At 35.2% G+C, this 22432-nt stretch overlaps 2 protein-coding genes across 4 annotated transcripts in view; one reads left to right on the forward strand and one right to left on the reverse strand.

The window, feature by feature from the left end:
* LOC138703222 (WW domain-binding protein 4) overlaps positions 1 to 15730 on the reverse strand; it is a 129591-nt gene extending 113861 nt beyond the window's left edge. Inside the window, exon 1 of one of the 3 annotated variants that reach the window (XM_069830934.1) lies at positions 15573 to 15730. In XM_069830934.1, coding sequence (XP_069687035.1) covers positions 15573 to 15574 — 2 coding nt within the window. In that variant the 5' untranslated portion in view covers positions 15575 to 15730. The remainder of the gene's footprint in view (positions 1 to 15572) is intronic. The other 2 variants (XM_069830930.1, XM_069830932.1) reach the window with 2 other exon arrangements.
* A 78-nt stretch (positions 15731 to 15808) lies between these two features.
* Positions 15809 to 22432, forward strand: part of LOC138703223 (post-GPI attachment to proteins factor 2-like) — a 34855-nt gene continuing 28231 nt past the window's right edge. The window contains exons 1-2 of the mRNA XM_069830935.1: positions 15809 to 16273; positions 16363 to 16609. Of these exons, the coding sequence (XP_069687036.1) occupies positions 16085 to 16273; positions 16363 to 16609 (436 nt within the window). The 5' untranslated portion in view covers positions 15809 to 16084. The remainder of the gene's footprint in view (positions 16274 to 16362; positions 16610 to 22432) is intronic.

Below are 22432 nucleotides of genomic sequence, written 5' to 3' on the forward strand. Positions count from 1 at the left end.
TAGTTCCGAAACTGCTTCTGTAAGTGCATGCATCATGTAACATCACCATAATCCGAAGCAGATTTAAAAATATTCGCTGTTCATAAGTGCGGCCACTTTTTTTTTGACAGTTGTTCATGGTACACAGACACTGATGAGTTTGCTTCAAGAAAAGAGGTGAATTAATGTCTATGGATATTGAAGTAGGAACTTTTGTATTATTAGTCAAATTTGATGATAGTATAATCTAAGATTCAGATATCGTATGTTGCAAAGTTCTATACATTAAGATGTTAAAATGATGTCTCAAGAGTCCTGACAGTTATGGATTGCTTTATAAAATCAATAAAGACACATCATTATTATGTGTAACTAAGCCAGATTTTATGCAAGCTAGGCTTGTAAATTGAAATGAAAGGGGACAATGATTTACAAAATTGGTAACAGACTTGATGTCAAAGAAGTGTAATTCGGTTTATACTATATGTAACACCTTTGAATTTAAAGTTCTTTTGAAATAACATGTTCATTTATCATTGTGTATACAGTGAAAATTAAAAATGATATGGGCATCTTACACCATGTAATGAAGTAAGGAAATCGTCTTGGATGGTAATATTATAATTGTTAAAAAAAAAAAGTTTTCTATATTTTCCACTAAGATTTATGAATCACTGTGTAACAAAACATAATGGTCACAAATTTACGCTTTTGGAGAAAATGTAACGTGAGTTACTAGCACTTCCTAATGAAATTATTTTCTTTTATTCCTGTTTTTGTTATTCATGGTTCAAGAAAGTGACTATGTTTTAAATATATTAAACTGTATTAATGATAAAAATCAAAACATGTAAAGGCTTTTATTTTCAGAGAGATTTGAAGTAAGATTACTGCTTTTGCTTAGAATGTATTTTTTTTTTCTGTAACATGAGTTACAACTATTTCATCAATAAATCACAAATATTTCCAAGTACTGGTTACTGCCATGAAGAATTTTACTATGTGCAATAAATAAGCCAAATAAACTTTTTTATTTTTTGTTTTAGTATATCTAATAAGCTCATAAATGTGGCTGAATGTAACGTGAGTTACTGTGGAATTACCCAGAAGCAGAACCAGACTGAGAGCAAAGCTCATGGATCACCACCCTGGACAGAAAACAAAGACTGGTAGCAGTGGCGATTTCTCTTAAGGAGCACAGGAGCAGTGCACCACCTCTTCAAATAACACATGTTTTTAAAGTTATATCAATGAGGTGCAGTAGACTATGTGAGCGACATAATTATTTATTATAATGCTATGTAAAAATAACACTGCACGTATACTGGTCTTGTTGACGCCTGGGAATTATGTTTACCGCTCGACACTTGGGGCACACTGTTCCATTGGAGCATGCGCAGTAGTGCTGTTTCACTGGCAGGCTTTGGAGCATGGTAGGGAGGCAATACAATGTGCATAAGAGGGGTTAGGAGCACTTTCAGATCTGTTCTCAAGCTGTCTGCAGTAGTCGTTAGATCGTTACATCACAAATGTTACAATGAATAGTGTGCAAAATCTTTTAAATATGTAATTTTCTGTAAGACCTTTACACAAAAAGATCAAAATAAAGAAGATGGGTACACCTGCACATGAATTAAAATTACAAGTGGCGAAGCATAGAGAAGAGAAAAGAAAATTGAACATTCGGACTTACGAAAAAGCAATATGCGGCTACAATATAAAAGACGCTGTATTTTGTTTTGCTTGCCAATTGTTCGACGGCGATAATTTATTGACAAAAACAAGTACGTTTTATGAATTTTATTTATTTTTCTGTTTGAATTTAGAATTGTACGTAGTAACTAAATAATTTTGATTATCGTTCTGCAGATATGATTGATTTGAATCACATGAATGAAAGAATTAAAAAACACGATTCTTCAGCTGCACACATCAACAATAATGTTAAAGTAGCAGTATTGGGTCAAACAAACATACAGACACAATTGGATGTAATATTGGATTGTTGAACTTCGCAATGATAACTTAAAGTTACCAAGAACAGATATGTGCGTGCGGTTTTGTGGAGCTTTTGAGTTGGCTTTAAGAGGTCACGATGACGGAGACTCATCTTTAAACGCTAGTATTTTTCTTGGCCTCATCAATTTAAAAGTTCTGAATTAGACGCACTCTTAAGGAACATTTGAAAAGAGCAACAGTGTTTAAGAGCACATCAAACACTATACAGAACGAAATCCTTCAAGCCATTTTGAATGTATGCCATGATGAGATTTCAAAGAAATAAAGAATTCTGTTGACTTTTTAGCAGTTAAGGCTGATGAGACGACAGAAGTATCGAATGCTTGTGAAAGTGTGAACTTTGTTATAAAACGCAATATAGCTAAAACAATATTATTTACGGTGTGTTGCAATAGAAATTGAACATTTTACTTTGCTATTACTGGACCTACATAGAAACTGATTAACTGCAATTTCTTGACTAACAAAATTATGTAAATCTATACCTATATAATATATGTTAATAGTTATGGAGTAGTTAGTGCAAATAATGATAATAATAATAATAATAATAATAATAATGATAATAATAGGGTGTAATAATAATATGATAATCATAATAAATATTTGTGCACCACCAGGATTATTTATCACCACACGCCACTGACTGGTAGGCAATCCCCTAGATGACCAGCTGCTACAATGTTCAAGAAGACTACCCACTTAAAGAGGCATCGCAACCTCAGGTATGTTAAAGCCACAGAGAAGATATTGTATCTACATTTGTCGGCTGTCCAATGAAACCACAGCTGAAAATATCGAGTGCATGTCGTAAAATGGTATGGATAAAATCACCAAGTGCGAAATGTTAAATACAAGAAGATCCAACAAAGCATTTAAAATAGCAATTCCTTTAGATACAGGGACAGAAAATTCAAGTCCGACTGTTGGCTCGAGGATGTCGCCTTTCGGCCCTTTTGGATCTGCTAAAGATGAAATCAAATCTCTTCTCTGAAATGTTGATTGAAGTCTTTGCTGAACTCACAAGGCATCCTTACTAAACCAAGTTCTCATATTATTTATGGAAACCTTCCTACTTATAAATATCAAAGGCTTCTATGGCATCCACACACTCGCAGAAACAAGGCAAGGCAGACCCTCAGGAGGTGTATCCTGCTTCTACAAGCTTACAATGAATCAAGCCAATCAGTATCCACACAGGTCAATGGCGTGGTCATTGTTTTCAAGTAACTCACTGTTATTGGTAGGCTATGTAAGTCCTTATCACATCGGACACATTAGTAGGAACTATCCTGTAGGTTTCACAGCACATGGATGCCAGAATGCCCTCATCCTAGCTTGCAATTTCAAGTATATTAGGGCCAAACCCGACAGAAAGGCTATAATAGTCTTCGGAACTCTAGAAGAAGAATTCTCAGTGGTCAAAAGGGAATCCACACCAACATACATCTCATACATTGGCTCAAGAGTAACTGACTTTGTTTTCTACAGAGAGAGTGAAATTTACATAACTCAGCATAAACTCATAAGAAAACATGTACCAGTACAGATGTGTTTCACTATAGATGAAACGAAACTTAGAAAGAATAAATCCTGGATCCCTTGACATATCAACTTCGAGGGACTCAATGACTCTGGAGAAGGAAATAATGTGTCTCATTATTGACTACACCCCAACTCTGGCTACTAGCAACAGGCATCTATAATAAACATTGATCAAAATATCCCTCATTTCTCGTGAAAAACAACAACTGAATAGACTACAGTGGACTATAGTGGACTTTATGTTGTCAGCAAACAGCTGGATACATTAAGAAGATTGATTGATAGATAATGGGAACACAAACGGAGCAATACAGCTCATTGAAACCGTCCTGCTCGATTCTGCTGGGGAAAAACCACCACAAGAAGGAGTAAGCCTTGGTTTGATGCAAAATGCTTCACTACAGGAAGATGACTCTGGAAAAGATCTGCAGATGGAGAAGGCTCAATTCAGAAGCTGCATTAGAAGAATACTGGGAAGAGAGAAGAAAATAGGTGTAAAGAAATTCTGAGAGAGAAAAGCCTACTTTAGGCATAAAAGAAGAACTTGTAACCATATTAGCAGCCAAAACAACTCAACACATAATTCTAGAACGTAGGAGAACCAGTCAACTCTCGAAAGTACTCACTCCAAACATGGAAGAGAATTCTGTACCACCTATTACAACAGAGAAAGTATGGCTCGCCTTCCAGAATGTAATCCACGCAAAGTTGCAGGACTGATAAACTCACTAACGAGGTTCTAAAGGAATCTCTACCAGTGACAGTAGAGATATGGACAGCAATCTTCGACACTTGCATCCAGGAGAGGAAAATACCTAATAAATGGAGAGAGTCCATCATCCAATTTCTCTGCAAAGGAAAAGAACTAAAAGAAGTACCAGATGCCTACTGCGGGATTCTCCTTCAAGTCATGGAGTACATGTCTGAAGAGCAATATGACTTCACTGTGGGAAGATCCACTACACAGGCAATCACCAGAGTACTGACCATCATATGGGATGCCACAGCTTCTGTAAGGGGATATGTGTATGCTGTCTTCACTGTCTTCATAGACATCAAGGCTTTCGATGGAGTATGTAGAATCATCCTAACAGGAAAACTCATTGGCATCTTAGGCCAGGAGAACCCATTACTGCAATATTAGTAGTGAATATAGACCTAGACAAATGGGGTCCTACAGGGTGATCCCTTCAGCCCAATGCTATTCAACCTGCTAACCCAAGACGTTATTCAAGAGGTAGCCAAGGGAGAAATTACAATGACTCTGTATGTCGAAGATATGGTCATGCTGACAAAAAGCAAACAGGCACTTCACAAAGAACTGGATAGACTGCACAATTGGTCATGGAAAAATGGACTTGACATAAACACCAGAAACCCTGCCAGCAATATCACCTACTCATATGCGAAGCAAGGAGGATATGAATCCAAGCTGGACAACTTTACTTGCAGCAACAACAATTTGGAACTTGTCAATTCCTACAAATATCTTGGACTGACTCTCCAGGTACCAAAGAATGCCTTCTCTGAACACATAGAAGAAAGATGCATGGCAGTGACTAAGGCCATTTACGATAAAGAATAAAAAACAATTATCCCTAAGAACAGCCCTATGCTCTTCCACATCAAGATAGCCCCATTAGCTTGTTATGCAATTACTGAAATATGAACACATATCACCCTCGCAAATCTTAAAAGACTACAGTATGACTACTTACATACATTGATTATCCAATAAGGACAGCAAGGCTTCATATATGAATATAAGTATATATCAATGTTAACAGTAACTCATAAACTGTTGTCGAAAATGGCCAAAAAGTTATTTAAATATGTGCTCCTGCATACATGGCCTGTATGTCTTAAATGCAGGTAGTCAGCCATTGATGATACAAAAGAGAGTTCGGGCGGCACCATGAATCAGGTCCCAGTATAGCTCAGATAGAAAGAGCATGCAGAGCTGAGAGGTCCGGGTGTCGGAACGAATTTTTCTCCATTAATAGGTTACAAGACTAAACTCGGTGAAAGCCACATAGTAAGAAGAGCCCTTCAGCTGCCAGGACAGCAAGAACCAGACTAGTGTACCTGCTGGCAGACACGAACTTCTTTGTTAAAGAATCAGTTCTGAACTCCAACTTAGCACACACACAAGCTTACAAGGCATTCATCAGAGAAAGACAACAAAGCAGCAGATGTTAAACCAGACTTTTACGCAACACCTGCCATGAACACGAAAGAATGAAAGTAGCCTTGTTTTGCACTACAGCATGTATTAACGAGGACTGCAGTTCATAGTTTTCATGGAACAGGACACCACAATCAATGCAGAAATTTACTATCAGACAGATTTCAAAATAGGCTCCTGTATACACTAACAATGCATTTTTTACCTATAATTGAAGGTAAGGATTACAGAAGAATTAAATAAATTAAGAAGGGCCACTCACCATTAAACCAGATTATTTCAGAGGAAGCATATAAATACACACTATGTTTCAGAAATAACATAAAGAAAATATTAGATGTATAATATAGAAGCCACAATAAACTAAAACGCACTACAATACTCCAGTCTGAAAATGTCTTGTTTCTAAGTTACAATATGAGCTATTACTCTGGTTCACGAAATTGAAATGTTACGTTTTATTTAACAATGTTCGCAGCTGCCGAGGTTATATCAGTGTCACCGGTGTGCTGGAATTTTGTTCCGCAGGAGTTCTTTTACATGCCAGTAAATATATTGACATGAGCCTGTCACACACTTAAATGCCATCGACCTGGCCAGGATCGAACCAGCAACCTCGAGCACAGAAGGCCAGTGCTATACCAACTGCGCCAACCAGGCCGACTCTGGTTTATGATGTAGAGTGTAAACAGTAGAAGTACTAAAAATTTGACATGTAATAGAGATCATGTTCCTCAACAGAAAAATTTAATGAACAATAAACTTTTTTTTTAAATTCCGAAGTTAAAAGTATAAAAGAAAAAAAAGCACATGTTTTCAGAACAGTTAATCAAATTTAAGATTCCTTAGACACATAAATTTTAGTAAAGGAAATGAATGACTACTTACTAAGGCTATAAGCCAAATTTAAGTCATCAATGGTTGGTCTTTCTAAACATGATGCATTGGAATGTCTTTTGTTTCAAATTAAAGTCAAACTTGGTTACAGTGACCACAGTTTTTGTGAAAACTCGGCTATAGTGATGGTTCTTAAGAAGTACAGGTTTTATTTGTATTAAATGTGATGTGTTATACACGGGTTGTAAATAAAATAGTGGCAACATTGCCAGGCATGGGTCATGTGCAATTGCATGTGATACGAGACAACTGGTGATCGTAGTTGGAGATATTGTCAATGTATATTGAATGATAAAATCGGTTTCTATGAAAACGGATGTTGTTATTGTGTGTGGTTAAATGTAGAGCACTAAAGCATGTTTACTAAACTTAAGCAGCGATCGTGAATAAAAATTGAGGTAGCTCGTGGTAGAAATGCACGCCAAGGTCATCAAGGGTTACTTGAAGCTTGTGGCAATGATGCACTACCATACTGGACAGTTGCAAGATGAGTCTCTGCATTTCGTACGGGTCAGAATGAGACAGCACATGTGGCTCGCACAGATCACCCGTCCATTTGTGATGAACAAGTAGAGTTAGTGCGAGGTCTCCTTGCTGTTGACCATGACTGGACTGTGTGAGAATTATCCATTGAGGATGGACTCAGTCATCAAACTGTGTGGCACATCCTGAAGAAAAACCTCAACATGAGAACAATTGCAGCACGCTGGGTTCCTAATAACCTGACAGAAGCACAGAAGTGGCACCTATACACAATAGCTCAACTCCACCTACAGAGATACCACAACGAAGGGGACATATTCCTGCAATGTATTGTTGCCATTTACGAGATGTGGGTACGAGCCTGAACTAAAGTATCAGTCTAATGAATGGCACTACAAAGGAGCACCACGTCCAAAAAAGTGCGATATGAACCCTCTAGGATGAAAGTGGCTGATAGTGGTATACGACAGTGAAAGTGTTATCATTAGCCATATCATACCTCAAGATCAAAATGTCAATGCAGCATATTACCAACATTTTCTCGACCACAACCTATGTCCAGCTATGTGGCACAAACATCACATTTTCTGAGAGACAATCCACCTTTCATCTTGCATGATAAATGCTTGTTGCCATGTCGCAGGAGCAGTGGCTGAATAGCTACAGAGATAGGATTGCAAAGTATTGGAACATCCTCCATATTCCCCTGACATGAGTTCTTGTGACTACGACTTGTTTCCATGGTTGAAATAACCACTTAGAGGCAAGAGTTTTCCAGATATTGCATCAGTGCTTCATGCAGCAGAGCAGTCCATCAGAGAGATCAACAGAAACAATCTCGCTAATGGCATTCAACGGTTACCACGGATTTGGAAAAAGATACAGGAACACGCTAATGATTATATTGAAGAGATGTAAATATATTTTCCATGTAAGTTCAATAATATGTCCGTACTGTCTATATTGTTGTTAGTTTATTTACAACCCTTGTATTTATAATGACAAATGCTTTTATTTCTCCTTTCTGAGGAGGGCCCGAAGGCTTGCACCACAGTCTGAGGCTCCTCCTCATTATGGGGATGATTGCTGAAGTCTGAGGACCGCATTCTGTAAGTATTGTGATTCACTGCTGGTAGCATCTATCGATTCAGTTACAATACCAAGGTCAGATGGAGTCCAAGTGGATGCCATATGATTGTAAATCACACTACTACATCCTACTGCATCCTATATTGATCTGAAGATCACATTACTATAGGGATAGTGATTCAGTATTTGGTGTCATCTGTTGATTCAGCTACACAGTACCCAAATCCAATGCAGTCCACTACGAAAGTCTCTCTGTCCCCTACCCATGGGACTTATGCAGCTCCCTGAGACATGCTATCTGTATGTAAATCACCATACTACATCTGCTGCATTTTCGGTCGACCTAAAACTATTGAAAGATGATAGATGAAGATGAAATGAGTCCAAGGTCCAATGCCGAAAGTTACCCAGCAATTCTGCTTCAATTGGTTGAGGTGGGAACCTCGGAAAAAAAAAACCCTATCAGGATTTGAACCTGGGCCTCCTCATTTCAGGTCGAATATGCTCACTATTACTCCACAGTGGTGCACTGATAGCGACATTTAGCAACACTGTAAACTCTCTAAGAATTCATGTTCTATGTGGGATTGAACAGAAAATGCCGTTGAGAAGAATTTGCAGGTTGGCAGTAATGTCCTTAGTGACAAATACAGTTTTCAATTACTGCGACAAAAGGATTTTACAAGCCAAAAACTGGAATTCTAAAAAAAGAAGATGGAGTATGGAATAGGTCACATGCTTCCTTTTGCCATGGTAACAACCCTTTAAAAACAATAGCAGACCAAGTTTTGTACCAGACTGTAATCCAGAAATTCAGTTCATACTGTAACTTCAGATACCCACTTTGCAAAGAGACATTATATACAGGATAATCCAGCAAAGCATAAAGAAAATTTCTAACTATGGAAGATAAAAAATTAGAATGATTTACATATACAGTATTTTGCAAAACTTAAGCAGAAAAAAATTACACATTTCTTCAACCTATGTTCTCAATTGTGTACATTATAGAATTTACTATGTATTCCAATATTTTCTACAATCCAGTAAAGTATTTTTTTCAAAATATAATAATAAAAACCGACAAAGTATTTTAAAAAAGTTGTCGTATTGAAGGACTATATAAAATTACAAATTAAATTATATTGGTGTACAAAATACATATACATCAAGACTTGTCTACAGTGATATAATTTCGCTAGTCCTTTCAATGATGCTATAACAGAGTTCAACTAAACTAACTTTACTGAAAATATTGGAACACACTTTTGATCACTTTTTTAGTTATCACACGAAAATTTTATTGAGAGATTTAAATGCTAAGAACAGAACGGGGAGATATTTTTAAATTGACTATTGGAAGAGAGCTTACACATAACTAGTAATGATAGTGGAGTTAAGTTAGTCAACTGTGCCACATCAAAAATTTAACTGTGAATAGTATAATATTCCGGCGTAAGGATATATATAAATATACTTGGATTACTCCAGATGGGTTGACACACAACAAAATAGATCACATCTTGATAGATAAACGAAGACATACTAATGCAGTACACATTCGAGCTTTCAGAAGGGAAACTAATTGAATTAAGAGAAAGATTCTCAGTAGCCAAGCGAGTAGAACAGCAAGTTATTAGGCCTATTAGGAGATTCAATATTCCGAAATTAAAAGACGAGGAAACTAATCAACATTATCAAGTCGAAATTTCAAATAGGTTTGCTACTTTAGGAAGTTCCGATGAAGTTGAGGAGGAGTTAGATATTAATAGCATGTGGGAAAATATAAGAGATAATATCAAAATTTCCAGCTGAGCAGAGCATAGGCTATTATCAAGCTAAGAAAAAAAGAAACGGTGGTTTGATGAAGATTGTTCCATGGTAGTAGAAAGAAGAAAACAGGCGAAATTGAAATTCTTACAGGATCCATTCTAGGCGAATAGAGATAATTATTTCAATGAAAGACGAGAAGCAAGTCATACATTTAGGAACAAAAAGAGAGATTACTTGAAGGAAAAACTGAATGAGGTAGAAACAAATAGCAAGAATAAAAACAGAGGTTTAAGTAGGGCATAAAGGAATTTAAGAAAGGATATCAGATAAGGGTAAATGCAAGAAGGATGAGAATGGTAACTTGCCTGCAGACACTCATTTCATTCTGAACAGATGGAAAATATTTTGAGCAACTACTAAATGTATATAGGTCAAATAGAAATTATTGGGGCGATATTCAAATACAAATTGCTGAGCCATTTATACCCGAACCCACACGTTCTGAAGTCGAAATTGTGATTGAAAGCTGAAAAAGTACAAGTCTCCAGGTATCGATCAAATTCCAGCAGAATTAATACAAGAGAGTGGAAACACATTATCTAGTGAAATTTATAAGCTTGTACAGACCCAGAAACAAAATTTGGCCACCTGAATTTTTCAAGCACCGAACATGCGCAGTATATTATAACTGGAACTTGGAAAATTCAGGTGGCCCAAATTTTGTTTCTGGGTCTGTACTTCCTATTTTGGAAAATGAAATTGTACCAGAACAATGCAAAGAGTCCATAATTGTACCGATTTTTTAAGAAGGGTGAAAAGACTAACTGTAGTAACTTTCGAGGAATATCACTTTTATTGGCGTCATACAAAATGTTGCCCAATATTCTTTTGAGAAGAATAACTTCTTATTAGAATATTATTGGGGATCATCAATGTTGTTTTAGGCATAACAGATCGACTATTGATAAGATTTTTTGTTTGACAGATACTGGAGGAAAAAATGGAAGTATAAGGGCACAGTACATCAGTTATTCATAGATTTCAAACTGGCATATGACTTGGTTCAGAGAGAATTCTTATTGAATTTTGTATTCCTAAGAAACTAGTTTGATTAATTAAAATGTGTCTCAGAGAACTGTATAGTAGTCTCTTTATATGGTAGTTTCTGTCTGATGCTTTTCCAATTCATTGTGGGCTAAAGCAAGGAGATACACTATCACCTTTACTTTTTAACTTTGCCCTAGAACAGTGGTGGCCAAATGGCAGCAGCCCGCAACCTGATTTATTCTGGCCCCAGTGAGTCTGAGGTTTTCTCTTCAAAATCATGACAATATTTGACTTGTCTTGAAGTTATAAAAAAAGAGCAAAATAAGCCCCCTACACCTCTACTCAAAGGGTGATTTGTTGATGAAACTAAACGAAAGACCTAAGTGTTTAAGAAGGAAGGATTTATAACAACATCAAAATAATAGTGATCACTGCTGGAAAGCTGGCTCGCGGGGTATGAGTATTCGCTGTTTCTTAATATCTTAGCTTCTGTAAAGGATTTTTTATATGGAATAGAGACTATACAAACCAAAATGCTTAGTACGGCTTCAAGTGCTAGCAGTTTTTGTAATTGGTTGTTTAACAATACTGTATAGCTTATACTACTGTGTTATTTAGTGCCGATGAAATTGATGATAGCTAAATTTTATTTGGAAAGATGAGGCGAAACCCAGGATTCGCAATAGATTACCTGACCTACTCCATATTATCACATATTCTTCGAGTGATAAATCTCACAATCAGAAGTGAATTTTAAATCATTGGTTTTCTATATTCAGAAATCTGAAAAACAGCATGTGTACAAGGATTTAGGTTTAAAAACATTTCAGTTATTTAAGGAATCATCATAAAAACTATATTCCCAGAAGATCGCTGTGCTCATTTTTGCTCAAGAGGAATAATTTTTTTTCTATTACTTTGTGGTGAGTAATGACAAATTTCTAGGACATGATCTTGTTTATTAAAGTATGTTAATTATAACTTGTATTCTTCTTTCCTCATGAATAAAACTTGATCATTAGGCATGATTTGGCCCCTAATGAAATTGCCTAAATTAAATTTGGCGCCTGTGAGGTATTAAGTTGACTAACCCTGCTCTAGAATATGCCATTAGGAAAGTCCAGAAAAACAGAGAGGGTTGGAATTAAACAGATGCTTGTTTATGCAGATGAAGTGAATATGTTAGGAGAAAATCCACAAACTATTCTTAGGGAAAAAACAGACATTTTATTTGAAGCAAATAATGAGATAGGTTTGGAAGTAAATCCCGAAAAGACAAAGTATATGATTATGTCTCGTGATCAGAACATAGTTGTTCTTATTTAGTCAACTGTCCAAAGACAGGTATGAACCTCACAAGTGATACCAACAAGGCACCACTTATGAGGCACCTAGACCAGGAGATAATGGAGTAGGATGGCCAGTTCCTTTTCCCCTCCTTTGCATACATTGCCAACTAGCTATATATTACACTAATCAGACTTCAGATATATACAGACAATTATTCTTTCTCTGACACATATCATCAAGTGAAATGTAGGGCTACTGTCTGATAATAGATGTACATATCAGCCAGAATCTGAATCAGAGGTTCAGAACATAGTGCGGAATGGAAATATAAAAATTGTAAATTTATCCTTTGAAAAGATGAAAAAATTCAAATACTTTGGAGCAACAGTAACAAATATAAATTACATTCGAGAGGAAATTAAACACAGAATAAATATGGCAAATGCCTGCTATTATTTGGTTGAGAAGCTTTTGTCATCCAGTCTGCTTTCAAAAAACTGAAAGTTAGAATTTATAAAACATTTATATACCGGTTGTTCTGTATGGTTGTGAAACTTGATCTCTCACTTTAAGAGAGGAACAGAGGTTAAGAGCATTAGAGAATAAGGTGCTTAGGAAAATATTTGAGGCTAAGTGAGATGAAGTTTAATAGTTTAAAGAAGACTGGAGAAAGTTACACACTGCAGAACTACACACATTACATTCTTCACTTAACATAGGCCTAATTAGGAACATTAAATCCAGGAGTGTTAGTTCGAAGACCTGAGGGGAAAAAGACTTGGGGAGGACGAGACATAGATGGGAAGATAATATTAAAATGGATTTCAGGGAGGTGGGATATGATGCTAGGGACTGAATTAATCGTGCTCAGGATAGGCACCAATGGCTTATATGAGGACAGCAATGAAACTCTGGGTTCTTGAAAAGCCATTTCTAAGTAAGTATGATAACAAAAGGAATGTCGACATCAGGAAGGAATTAAACATAACCACTATCACTGATACCATATCAATGTACCGAAACAACTGGTATGAACATGTATCACGGAAGCCCAACAACAGGCTACTTGAGAGGCTATTTCACTACAATCCTTGTGGAAAGAGACCTTAGACGACCAAGAAAGTGGTGGAGAGACCAGCTTTCAACTAGCGTTCAACCTGTAGTGAAGAGGCTGAGATAATCAATGACTGTGGTATTATGCAACAGAAATATTCTACAAATGACAAATCACACGTAAATTTAAATGTACTAACATTATTAGTTTGTAAGTTGTTATGCAACAGGACCAGGTCTTGCCCGAAATGTGGCAATACTTAGAATAGGCCTATATATTAAAACGCTACTGTAGTATGACAATCTCCACATTAATATTATCCCTGATCACATATATATAAAACAGACTGGCCATCCCCAGGTAAAAACCGGTAACATGTGGAAGAGAACAACATCAGGATCGCCACTGTCGATTGGTAACAACCGCTAGATGGAAGTACAGTTGCACCATGCAATTCAAATGAGAGTTATAAAGTGACTTCTTATGCAGTCGCTAGATGGCAGCATAATGAAATTGATAAAAAGTCCTTCAAATTCCATAAGACTGGTTCATAAGACTGATCAATCTATTATCCGTAATATTATACAAGGTTACAATATGCAAATACGAAATAAAAGATCGGTTAGCTCTAAATATAACTCTAAACTAACTTATGCCTTTATACAGTATATTTTTTTTATTTGGACTAAAATTAATTAGGAATGACAATACAACAATAATTTAATATTTTTACTTATACTATTTCGTTATGTTAATGCTGTTAAGATTTATACTGGATTCGCAGACTTTAAAATACCGTATCTTACCTAACCTAATCTTACCCAACTCTGGAAAATTAGTTCCCAGGTAAGCTTAATGTAAAAATAATTATTGCAGTTCATGTGACAGCAAACAGCGAAAAATATCATACTCGTTCCATATTGTGACAACAGATGGCGTACATTGTTCCTAACAGCTACAGTGAACAGTCACTGTACTAACAGCTACAGTGACATTCATACAGCCACTGTAATAACAGCAGAAGAATTTCGGGCTATGTCTACTGGAAGCAATCCATCACAATGTACGCAATTTCTCTAGAACGTTGAAATATATCAATCATAACTCTGTAATAAGGATGAAGTATCCTACTTACGTAACGAGCATTTGCTTCGCGATTTACAGAAAATTATTCTAAAACGTTTTCTCTTTCATTGCTTAACAAATAAAAAGTGAACAGCAAATGATAAATAGCTAATCACTAGCAAAATCAACACATTTCAAACATAAATTTAAATCAAAACCAGGAATATATTAAAGCCTACAGTACTATCAAGACTACACTAGTTCGTGCATTTAATTCCATTATTCTAGAGGAAACCAAAATAATGTAAATTACAGAAAATCTGATAAATTATTCATGGCTGCAATTAATGCCTTGAATGAATGAATTCACAATTAATGAACTATAATCAGAAATGGTTTTAAGTTCAAATATTACATTATGTTTCAAACATTTTCTAACATTTATGAACTATCTATATTTGTCACCTTGAATTATCTGCTGGCTGACAATATAGGCCTATTGTCATATGGGATTGTTATAACAATTAGCTAACTCATTTTTGTTACAATGTAAAATGTGCATGTATATCTGCTGTGAAGAATATCAAATTCAAATACTGTTCCATCGTCAGGATTAATGTAGGCCTATCAAATTCAGATAAAAATGATTACAAGTAAAAACGATGATGTAGGCCTACAATGTTGATGAAAAAATACAAAAAAGTTCATAAAATTATTTCAGAAAACAATCCAAAAGAAGTAACAACGCATGAAGCTTAACTTCTGCAATTATATAAAAAAAAAGCCAGAAATAAGATAACACAGAAGATATGTAATGATTGTTTATTCAGATGCAACACTGACACAAATGATTTTTAACAGACTGTACCTACAGTAACTGAACCAAAATGAAGCCATCCCGGACTGCATGTTTCGTTTCGTACGTTTAAGGCGGCATCTCTAATTGTACCACCTCTCAGTCCTACTAGTCTTTTATCTTAAACATTTCAAATGGTCTGGGGATAGATTGTTTACACTGTCACTATTCTTAGTTCAGTGCTAACAAGCAAATTTCCAGGGTGAAATGGGCTGACATGCATAGCAATGCATTAGTAATGAAACAACAATATACGAATTAAATAGAATGAATATTTAAAACTGACTTACATTTTTAGTCGTCTGCAGTCACTTTATTCGGAATCTGTAAAGGAGGTTTTCTAAATCGTATTTTTCGGAATGCTTATTATATACCACACCAAAGACAACATTCTCAATGAAGGCAACTTTAGCGCTGCATTAGCGTAATGTTCGACGCATGCGTAGAATAAATCCGCAGCCTCATTTGACGATGCGCATTTATTATAACAAATATACAGGAATCAGAGGTGCCAACTGTCCTGATATTTATCGATTGGTATCTGTTTTGGATTTTGTAGGGCAGTAAACTAGACCAATTTGAGAGAACAATAGTAGGAGTGGAGAATGGATTTGAAAATGTATTCATTACATATTTCAGTAATAAAACTACATGAAATAGTTGTAATATGCAAATAATTCTAAGCTATGTAAAAAATAAACAAGGAAAAATAGGTTAGAAATGCCATAGCAGTTATTATTTGAGCTGACACTGCTGTTGTCATTGTGAATTGAAATTTCTTAAGAACGGTTGTTCTGTTAAAATGTCCACAACAGTGATGATTGGTTCTGAATATTTGCCTCTCCATCACAAGAGTAAGGGATTCATACTCAAAGTTCCCTTTGGAAAATTGGCATGGGTGACAGTCTCTCTTCCTTTGCTTAGTTTCATCTTCTGTGTTATATGGTCTATATTATTCCATTTTGACAGAGCTACATATACACATTGTGAGGTAAGTGTTATTCTATGTTCCCCTGTGCTCTTTCGTAGCTAGCCATATTTAAGCTGAAAAAAATCTAATGACATACTTTCTATTTTCAGGTTCCAAACTTTTTACCATCAATATCTGCCGCAATTGGATTATTTTCACCGCAAAGACATGTTTGGAGAATAGCAATAGCAATTCATGCCGGACCAAGACTGCTTGTTGCCAGAATGTACTACAGATATTATCAAGGTGTATTATATCAATGGATTCACTTTATGGCAGCAATAGCCTGTTGGCTGAATGTAATAGAAAACTTGGCTCTCATTGGTCTCTCATTTATTTCTTCTGCAGAAAATTATGGTGTGTAATTTTTATTAAAGTCATTATAGGTCTATAATGTAAATTTTATGTGTACATTTACTGAACATTACATTATAGGTTTGTAACTCTTCGTTTGGTTTCTCTGTTTCACATTATAAAGAAAAAATTCATTTAAATTTTCGCTGTATGTACAGATAGTGCCGAAGTTTATTTAGCCAAAATCAGTAACGCTGAATACATTTTATAAATAAATAATCTACTGCTAATACAGCCACCACCAACACCACATTTTTGGTTTTGCCTTTAAATTGCATATGAACACGTTTGAATATCATTCTCTAAATTTAGGACCTACACGAAGCGTGAAAAGATTTGAAATGCTCTGAGGAAGCGGAAGAAATAGCTTTCTTTTGGTATCATGGAAATGTGTAAAATTGATAAAAGTACTTTAGTGAAAAATGTATAAATAATCTGACATTTTATTTTAAATGTTAGAAACAATTATGATTAACATATGAAAACAATTGAAATATTTCCGTTATTATAAACACGTGAAAGAGATGACTTTTTAAAAATCTTTTTCAAACACGTGAAAACCATGATTTTTTTTAAAATGATTTTCAAACACGTGAAAAAAACATGATTTTTTTTAAATGTTTTTCAGACTTATCTATAGCACCGAAGATAGCCTAGTTTAAAAAAAAATCCTTCTGAATATAACATATATTCACTGTTCTGTAGAAACAATTTCATCACTATCTTTTCATATTCCTAAAACTGTTTTAAGACTGGGCCAACTTATCCCATTTACTGCAAGATTAGAATATGTTTATTCTTACTATTTTTTCATGTGGCTACTGAAACAAATAATTGATGCTAACTACTTCAAACGCATCGAAGTTTTAATGTGTTTAGTGACACTATTAGGAACATAATAGACTTCTAGTATTGCAGTTTTGTTCCTTATATGTGTAGCAAGATTTTTAAACTTTAAGGGCCATATTCATAGACATTCTTAGCGTGGGCTTCTGATGGATGATCAGCGAACTAACGTTTTTTGTATTCATAAACCATTGTTAACGATATATGATATGAATCCCGTACAAGTAACCAGTCGATAGCCGGCACTAGTTTAGCACGCTCGTAGTGCGGGCTAGCGAAATGTCTATGAATAGCACCCTAGATTTCCTTGTAGAGAATACAGAAGATGTGAGAGTGAACAAGGCAACAATATGTGTAGTCAGATTTTTCAACTTTAGATTTCCTTGTAGAGAATACAGAAGATGTGAGAGTGAACAAGGCAACAAATATGGATGGAATGTAGTTTCATCAATATTCCTATTTAATCCGATTGGATTATTAGATCCTGCTACAAGTATGCACAGTAATGTGATTACAAATAAAAATAAGGCTTGATGTCGGAAGTGTCTTAGGCCAGTTGGTGAGAGTGATGTCAGCCAAAATCATGCAAATAGAGAATGTGGTGCTATAAAATTTCTTAGCATGGCTTTATCCAGAAGGGAAGTAAGGTTTGGATGCTCAAGTCTTAAATTTACAGTACTACATGAAAGTACTCTATTCCTGACAGAAGAGTCCAGGCAAAATTTATTAGCTATTTCTCTCGCATGTTGAATTTCGATGGTGAATACTTCTAGAGTTGAAAGTGTCAGTAAATAAAACCCTACAACCGGCACTACTGTTTATGATGCAAATTTAAATTGCCTTCTTCAACCGTGATTTGAAAACTAGGGTGGAATTTTATATAAATAGTAATTTTGTATACTAAACAAACATGTACAGTAGTGGCAAAAAAACCGGACTGACCCTTGTAGCTATTTCAGAGCCTGTTCACTCTAGAACATGATAGACTGGAAACTAAGACTCCTGGTTCGAATCCTGCCTGGGAAGGAAACTTTTTTTTTTTTGTCCCTTATTGAAATTTATTTCCAATACTTTTCGATTACTGGTAAAATTCATGTTCTGAGAATGATAAGTTAATTAAGTAGTAAAATATCGCTGCAATCGAAGAGTATTGGGAATAAATTTGAATAAGGAACAAAAAAAGTTTCCTTCCCAGGCAGGATTCGAACCACGAAAGTCTTAGTTACCAGTCTATCGTGCTCTGGAGTGAACAAGGCTCTGAAATCAGCTACAAGGGTCGGTCCAGTTTTTTTGCCACTCCTGTACATACGTACTTACAGTGCATTTATTTTGCTGAGGCCCACTTGCAGAAACTCAGTATATGTGACAATGAACAGTATAGCTGCCCACATGTAGCCTGCAGAGCAGTCGAGTTAAGAACACGTGAGATAAACTGTAGAACAGACAGTTTTTTGCAATTGAAAAAACGATGTAGAAAGTGTTCTCAATTTGCTGTGAGGGAGGCATTGTTGTGTCTGAACACATTTTGATTCATATGTTGCAGCTTTGCTTCCGAAGTGTTGCCAATTCCTTTTCGTATGTTGTTTTGTGACATCTTTGCGATTTGATTCTTTGTCCAATACTGATTCCATAGTTTTGAATTTGTTGACTATTATATGAACTGTTCTCCTCCCAAATGATTCATTTCTTAAAAAGTTACAACAAATGAAAATTCTTTATTTGGTAGTAAATCTTAGAATCATGTCGTAAATAGTAGACACAAAGAAATGAAACCACACTGCACGTGTCTCTCGAAACAACTGAATCATGCATCATGCCACTTTATTGCTGCCTGCTTAATCAGCTTGTGCTTATGTGACTGTCACCTTCATACTCTGTTTATCAACAAGCCCGAGCTAAATAAATGCATTGTATATACATACCATAGCAGCAGCAGCAATAATAATAATAATAATAATAATAATAATAATAATTTATTTATTTATTATTTATTTATTTATTATTAATATTATTAATATTTGTGTGCTGAACAACAGCCAGAGGCCAATTATAGTTCAGCACAATACACAAACAGAAGATACAAAGGTGCAAAACAAAAATAAATAATATCTTAAATAACAAAAACATACATGAATACAATTGAGTACAAACAGTAAAAACTAATAATCAAAACGAAACTAAACCTTAAAAGGATCTAAATTGTGCCCATGCAAATTGGCATATTTTATGCATCTACAGACTGGAGAAAGTGATTTTGAATTTCGGTTATAAAAAATTTTTTGAAATCTTAATAATAATAATAATAATAATAATAATAATAATAATAATAATAATAATAATAATAATAATAATTCATTCATTATTAGCACTACAGCCCATGAAGGGCCTGGGCTTCCTTAATCAGTAGAAACCATTCATCTCTATCTTGAGCCTGTTGTCTCCATCTCTTGCATCCAACTCTCCGCAGATCATCCTCCACATCCTGAAGCCACCTCAACCTTGGTCTTCCGCTCTTCCTTAATCCTCCTGGGTGTCCATATAATGCCCATTTAGATAATCGGCCTTCTGGCATACGTTCAAGATGTCCCAACCATCTAAGTCTGCCTTTCTTAATGAAGGAAACTATACTCGGTTCTCCGTACAGTTCCATTAGTTCTTTATTTGTTCTACTTCTAAACTGACCATTTTCAAAGTGGGGACCATATATCTTTCTCAGGACTTTTATTTCCCAAACTGCTAGCATATTTTCATTATTTATTGTTAAAACCCAAGCTTCGCTAGCATATGTAACCACTGGTCTTAGAATAGTTTTATAAATTATTTTCTTTGCAGATCTGGATAATGAACCGAGTTTAAATAGTTTTCCAAGCCCAAACAGGCACCTATTACCGGCCATTATTCTTGTCTTTATTTCTGAGGATATATCATTATTGTTTGTAATCATTGCACCTAAATATTTAAAACTTGTACAATTTTCAAAATTATGGTGATGAAAGACCACATTGTCCTGCTTCTGTACTTCTCTTCTGGATGTTTTCATATACTTGGTTTTTCTTTCATTTATTTCCAAACCAAGCTTTCTCGCTTCTTCCTCGAATTCTTGTAGTGACCCTGATAGTGCTGCCTAATAATAATAATAATAATAATAATAATAATAATAATAATAATAATAATAATAATAATAATAATAACATTATTATTGTTACCATTAACACTATGAATATATCATGTTTTCTTGGGAATACTTCATTCCAGTTGTTTATATTAAACAATGGAACAAATCCACTGTGTCCTGGACTTCAACTTTTTCAACGTTTCGAAACCGGTTCCATCATCAGGATAAGACTAGAGAGGTTGCCTACTCTGTTGGGTTCATTGTACCAGGCAAATCCGGTGACTCAGTTCTGAAATGTTGGAAATGTCAAGTTCCAGGACACGGATTACCCAAAAGCCTAATTCTAATCACAGTCATCGTGTGAAAGCCTAAAAACTCGTATAACGATAGAAACAATTCTGCAAGTTTTTTTTTTCTGTACTAGGGCATTCGATTAATAATAGGAACAATCACTGCTCCTAGCAGGGACCATTGAAATCTTGTACTACGTAATAGAACACCGATTGTTTCATAAATTTGCAATATTGAAAGTCTCGAAGTAGCCACATTTTGTAAATACAGTGGCTGTTTCTGATTTGTAATAAACAATACAGTCCTGAAGGTACCAATAAAGATGCTTCATAAAAATTCAAGTTGCAAGAGAAAACCATGCAACTCTGCAACTCAGTGCTTTAGAGCATTACAAGAAGCCTGTGGGAGAGAAGTCCTACCATACTGAACTATTGCAAGTTGGGTGGAAGCGAGACATTCACTTTAATTAAGAGTTGACAACCAAAGAGCTTTAGATTGATCAGCGAGAGAGATATCCAGAAATGCTGCTGCAGATGGAGTCCGCCATCTTCCAAGAATTTGGCAACATATTGTTGACATGGCAGGAGATTATATTTGAAGTATGTAATGTCAAAAGTAACCTAAATAAATTTAGTGTGAAACAATAACTATTTTGCCATTACTTTTCGAATGCCCTAGTATATATACATAATGTCTATAGTTTCAGGATAAATACATTGAATTCAAGATCAAATTTTTCTATTACTCCTTTAAGTGTAGAAGTAAACTTCTGGGTATTCCTAGAACTTAATATTTCCAACGTTTTGGAACTACATACAGCTCTCATCATCTAGGCAAATAGCTATGAAATATGTGGAATGTTAAGTTCTATGGTATAGTGGAATTCTCCAAACGTCTTCTTCTGAACATATTTACCATGAAGGCCTAAAAACTAATATGTTCCTTGAGTTTAAAATGGTATGATTATAGAGATGAATTCCTGATATAAGACTACATACATCTTCATATTCAATTGAAAGGGAATGCATAGAGTTCTTACTGATAGGTTGTGTAGAATAATGGTTTATTTTAAAGAATAGTTGTGTCTGTATTTATGGCTATGTAAAATGTAGCTTGTAATACCGTGGGTCTTACGATTTAAAACTTTTACAATATTCAATGTGGTACGGGATTTTTGTGCTATGTATTGATTCTATTGTCAGGACAAGCAAGAATGACACGATGTTTGGTCCAGGAATGGAAAATAGCTTTGGTAACAGATTCAACATACATATTACTTTTCCAGATGATCAATCTTCAGATATTGAAATAGAAGAATTTTGTTGAATTAATATTTGAATTGTGACAAGAGGTTCCATAATATCTACTGATAAACGTTATTAAAAGCTCTTTGCAGATATCCACCACCACATTTTGCACTGTCATTGTCTTCTATAGTGATGAGTAGAGCCTGAATGTTTGGAAAAATGCCTTTTTTTTTACTGGGTGGAAGTAAATCATTATATGCATAGATATAAATGTGATTTGGAGTAAGTCAAAGTGATAGGGCCAATTTTTATTTTACCTATTTTGCA

Source organism: Periplaneta americana, chromosome 7 (genome assembly GCF_040183065.1).
Source record: "Periplaneta americana isolate PAMFEO1 chromosome 7, P.americana_PAMFEO1_priV1, whole genome shotgun sequence".
Classification (NCBI taxonomy): Eukaryota; Metazoa; Arthropoda; class Insecta; order Blattodea; family Blattidae; genus Periplaneta; species Periplaneta americana.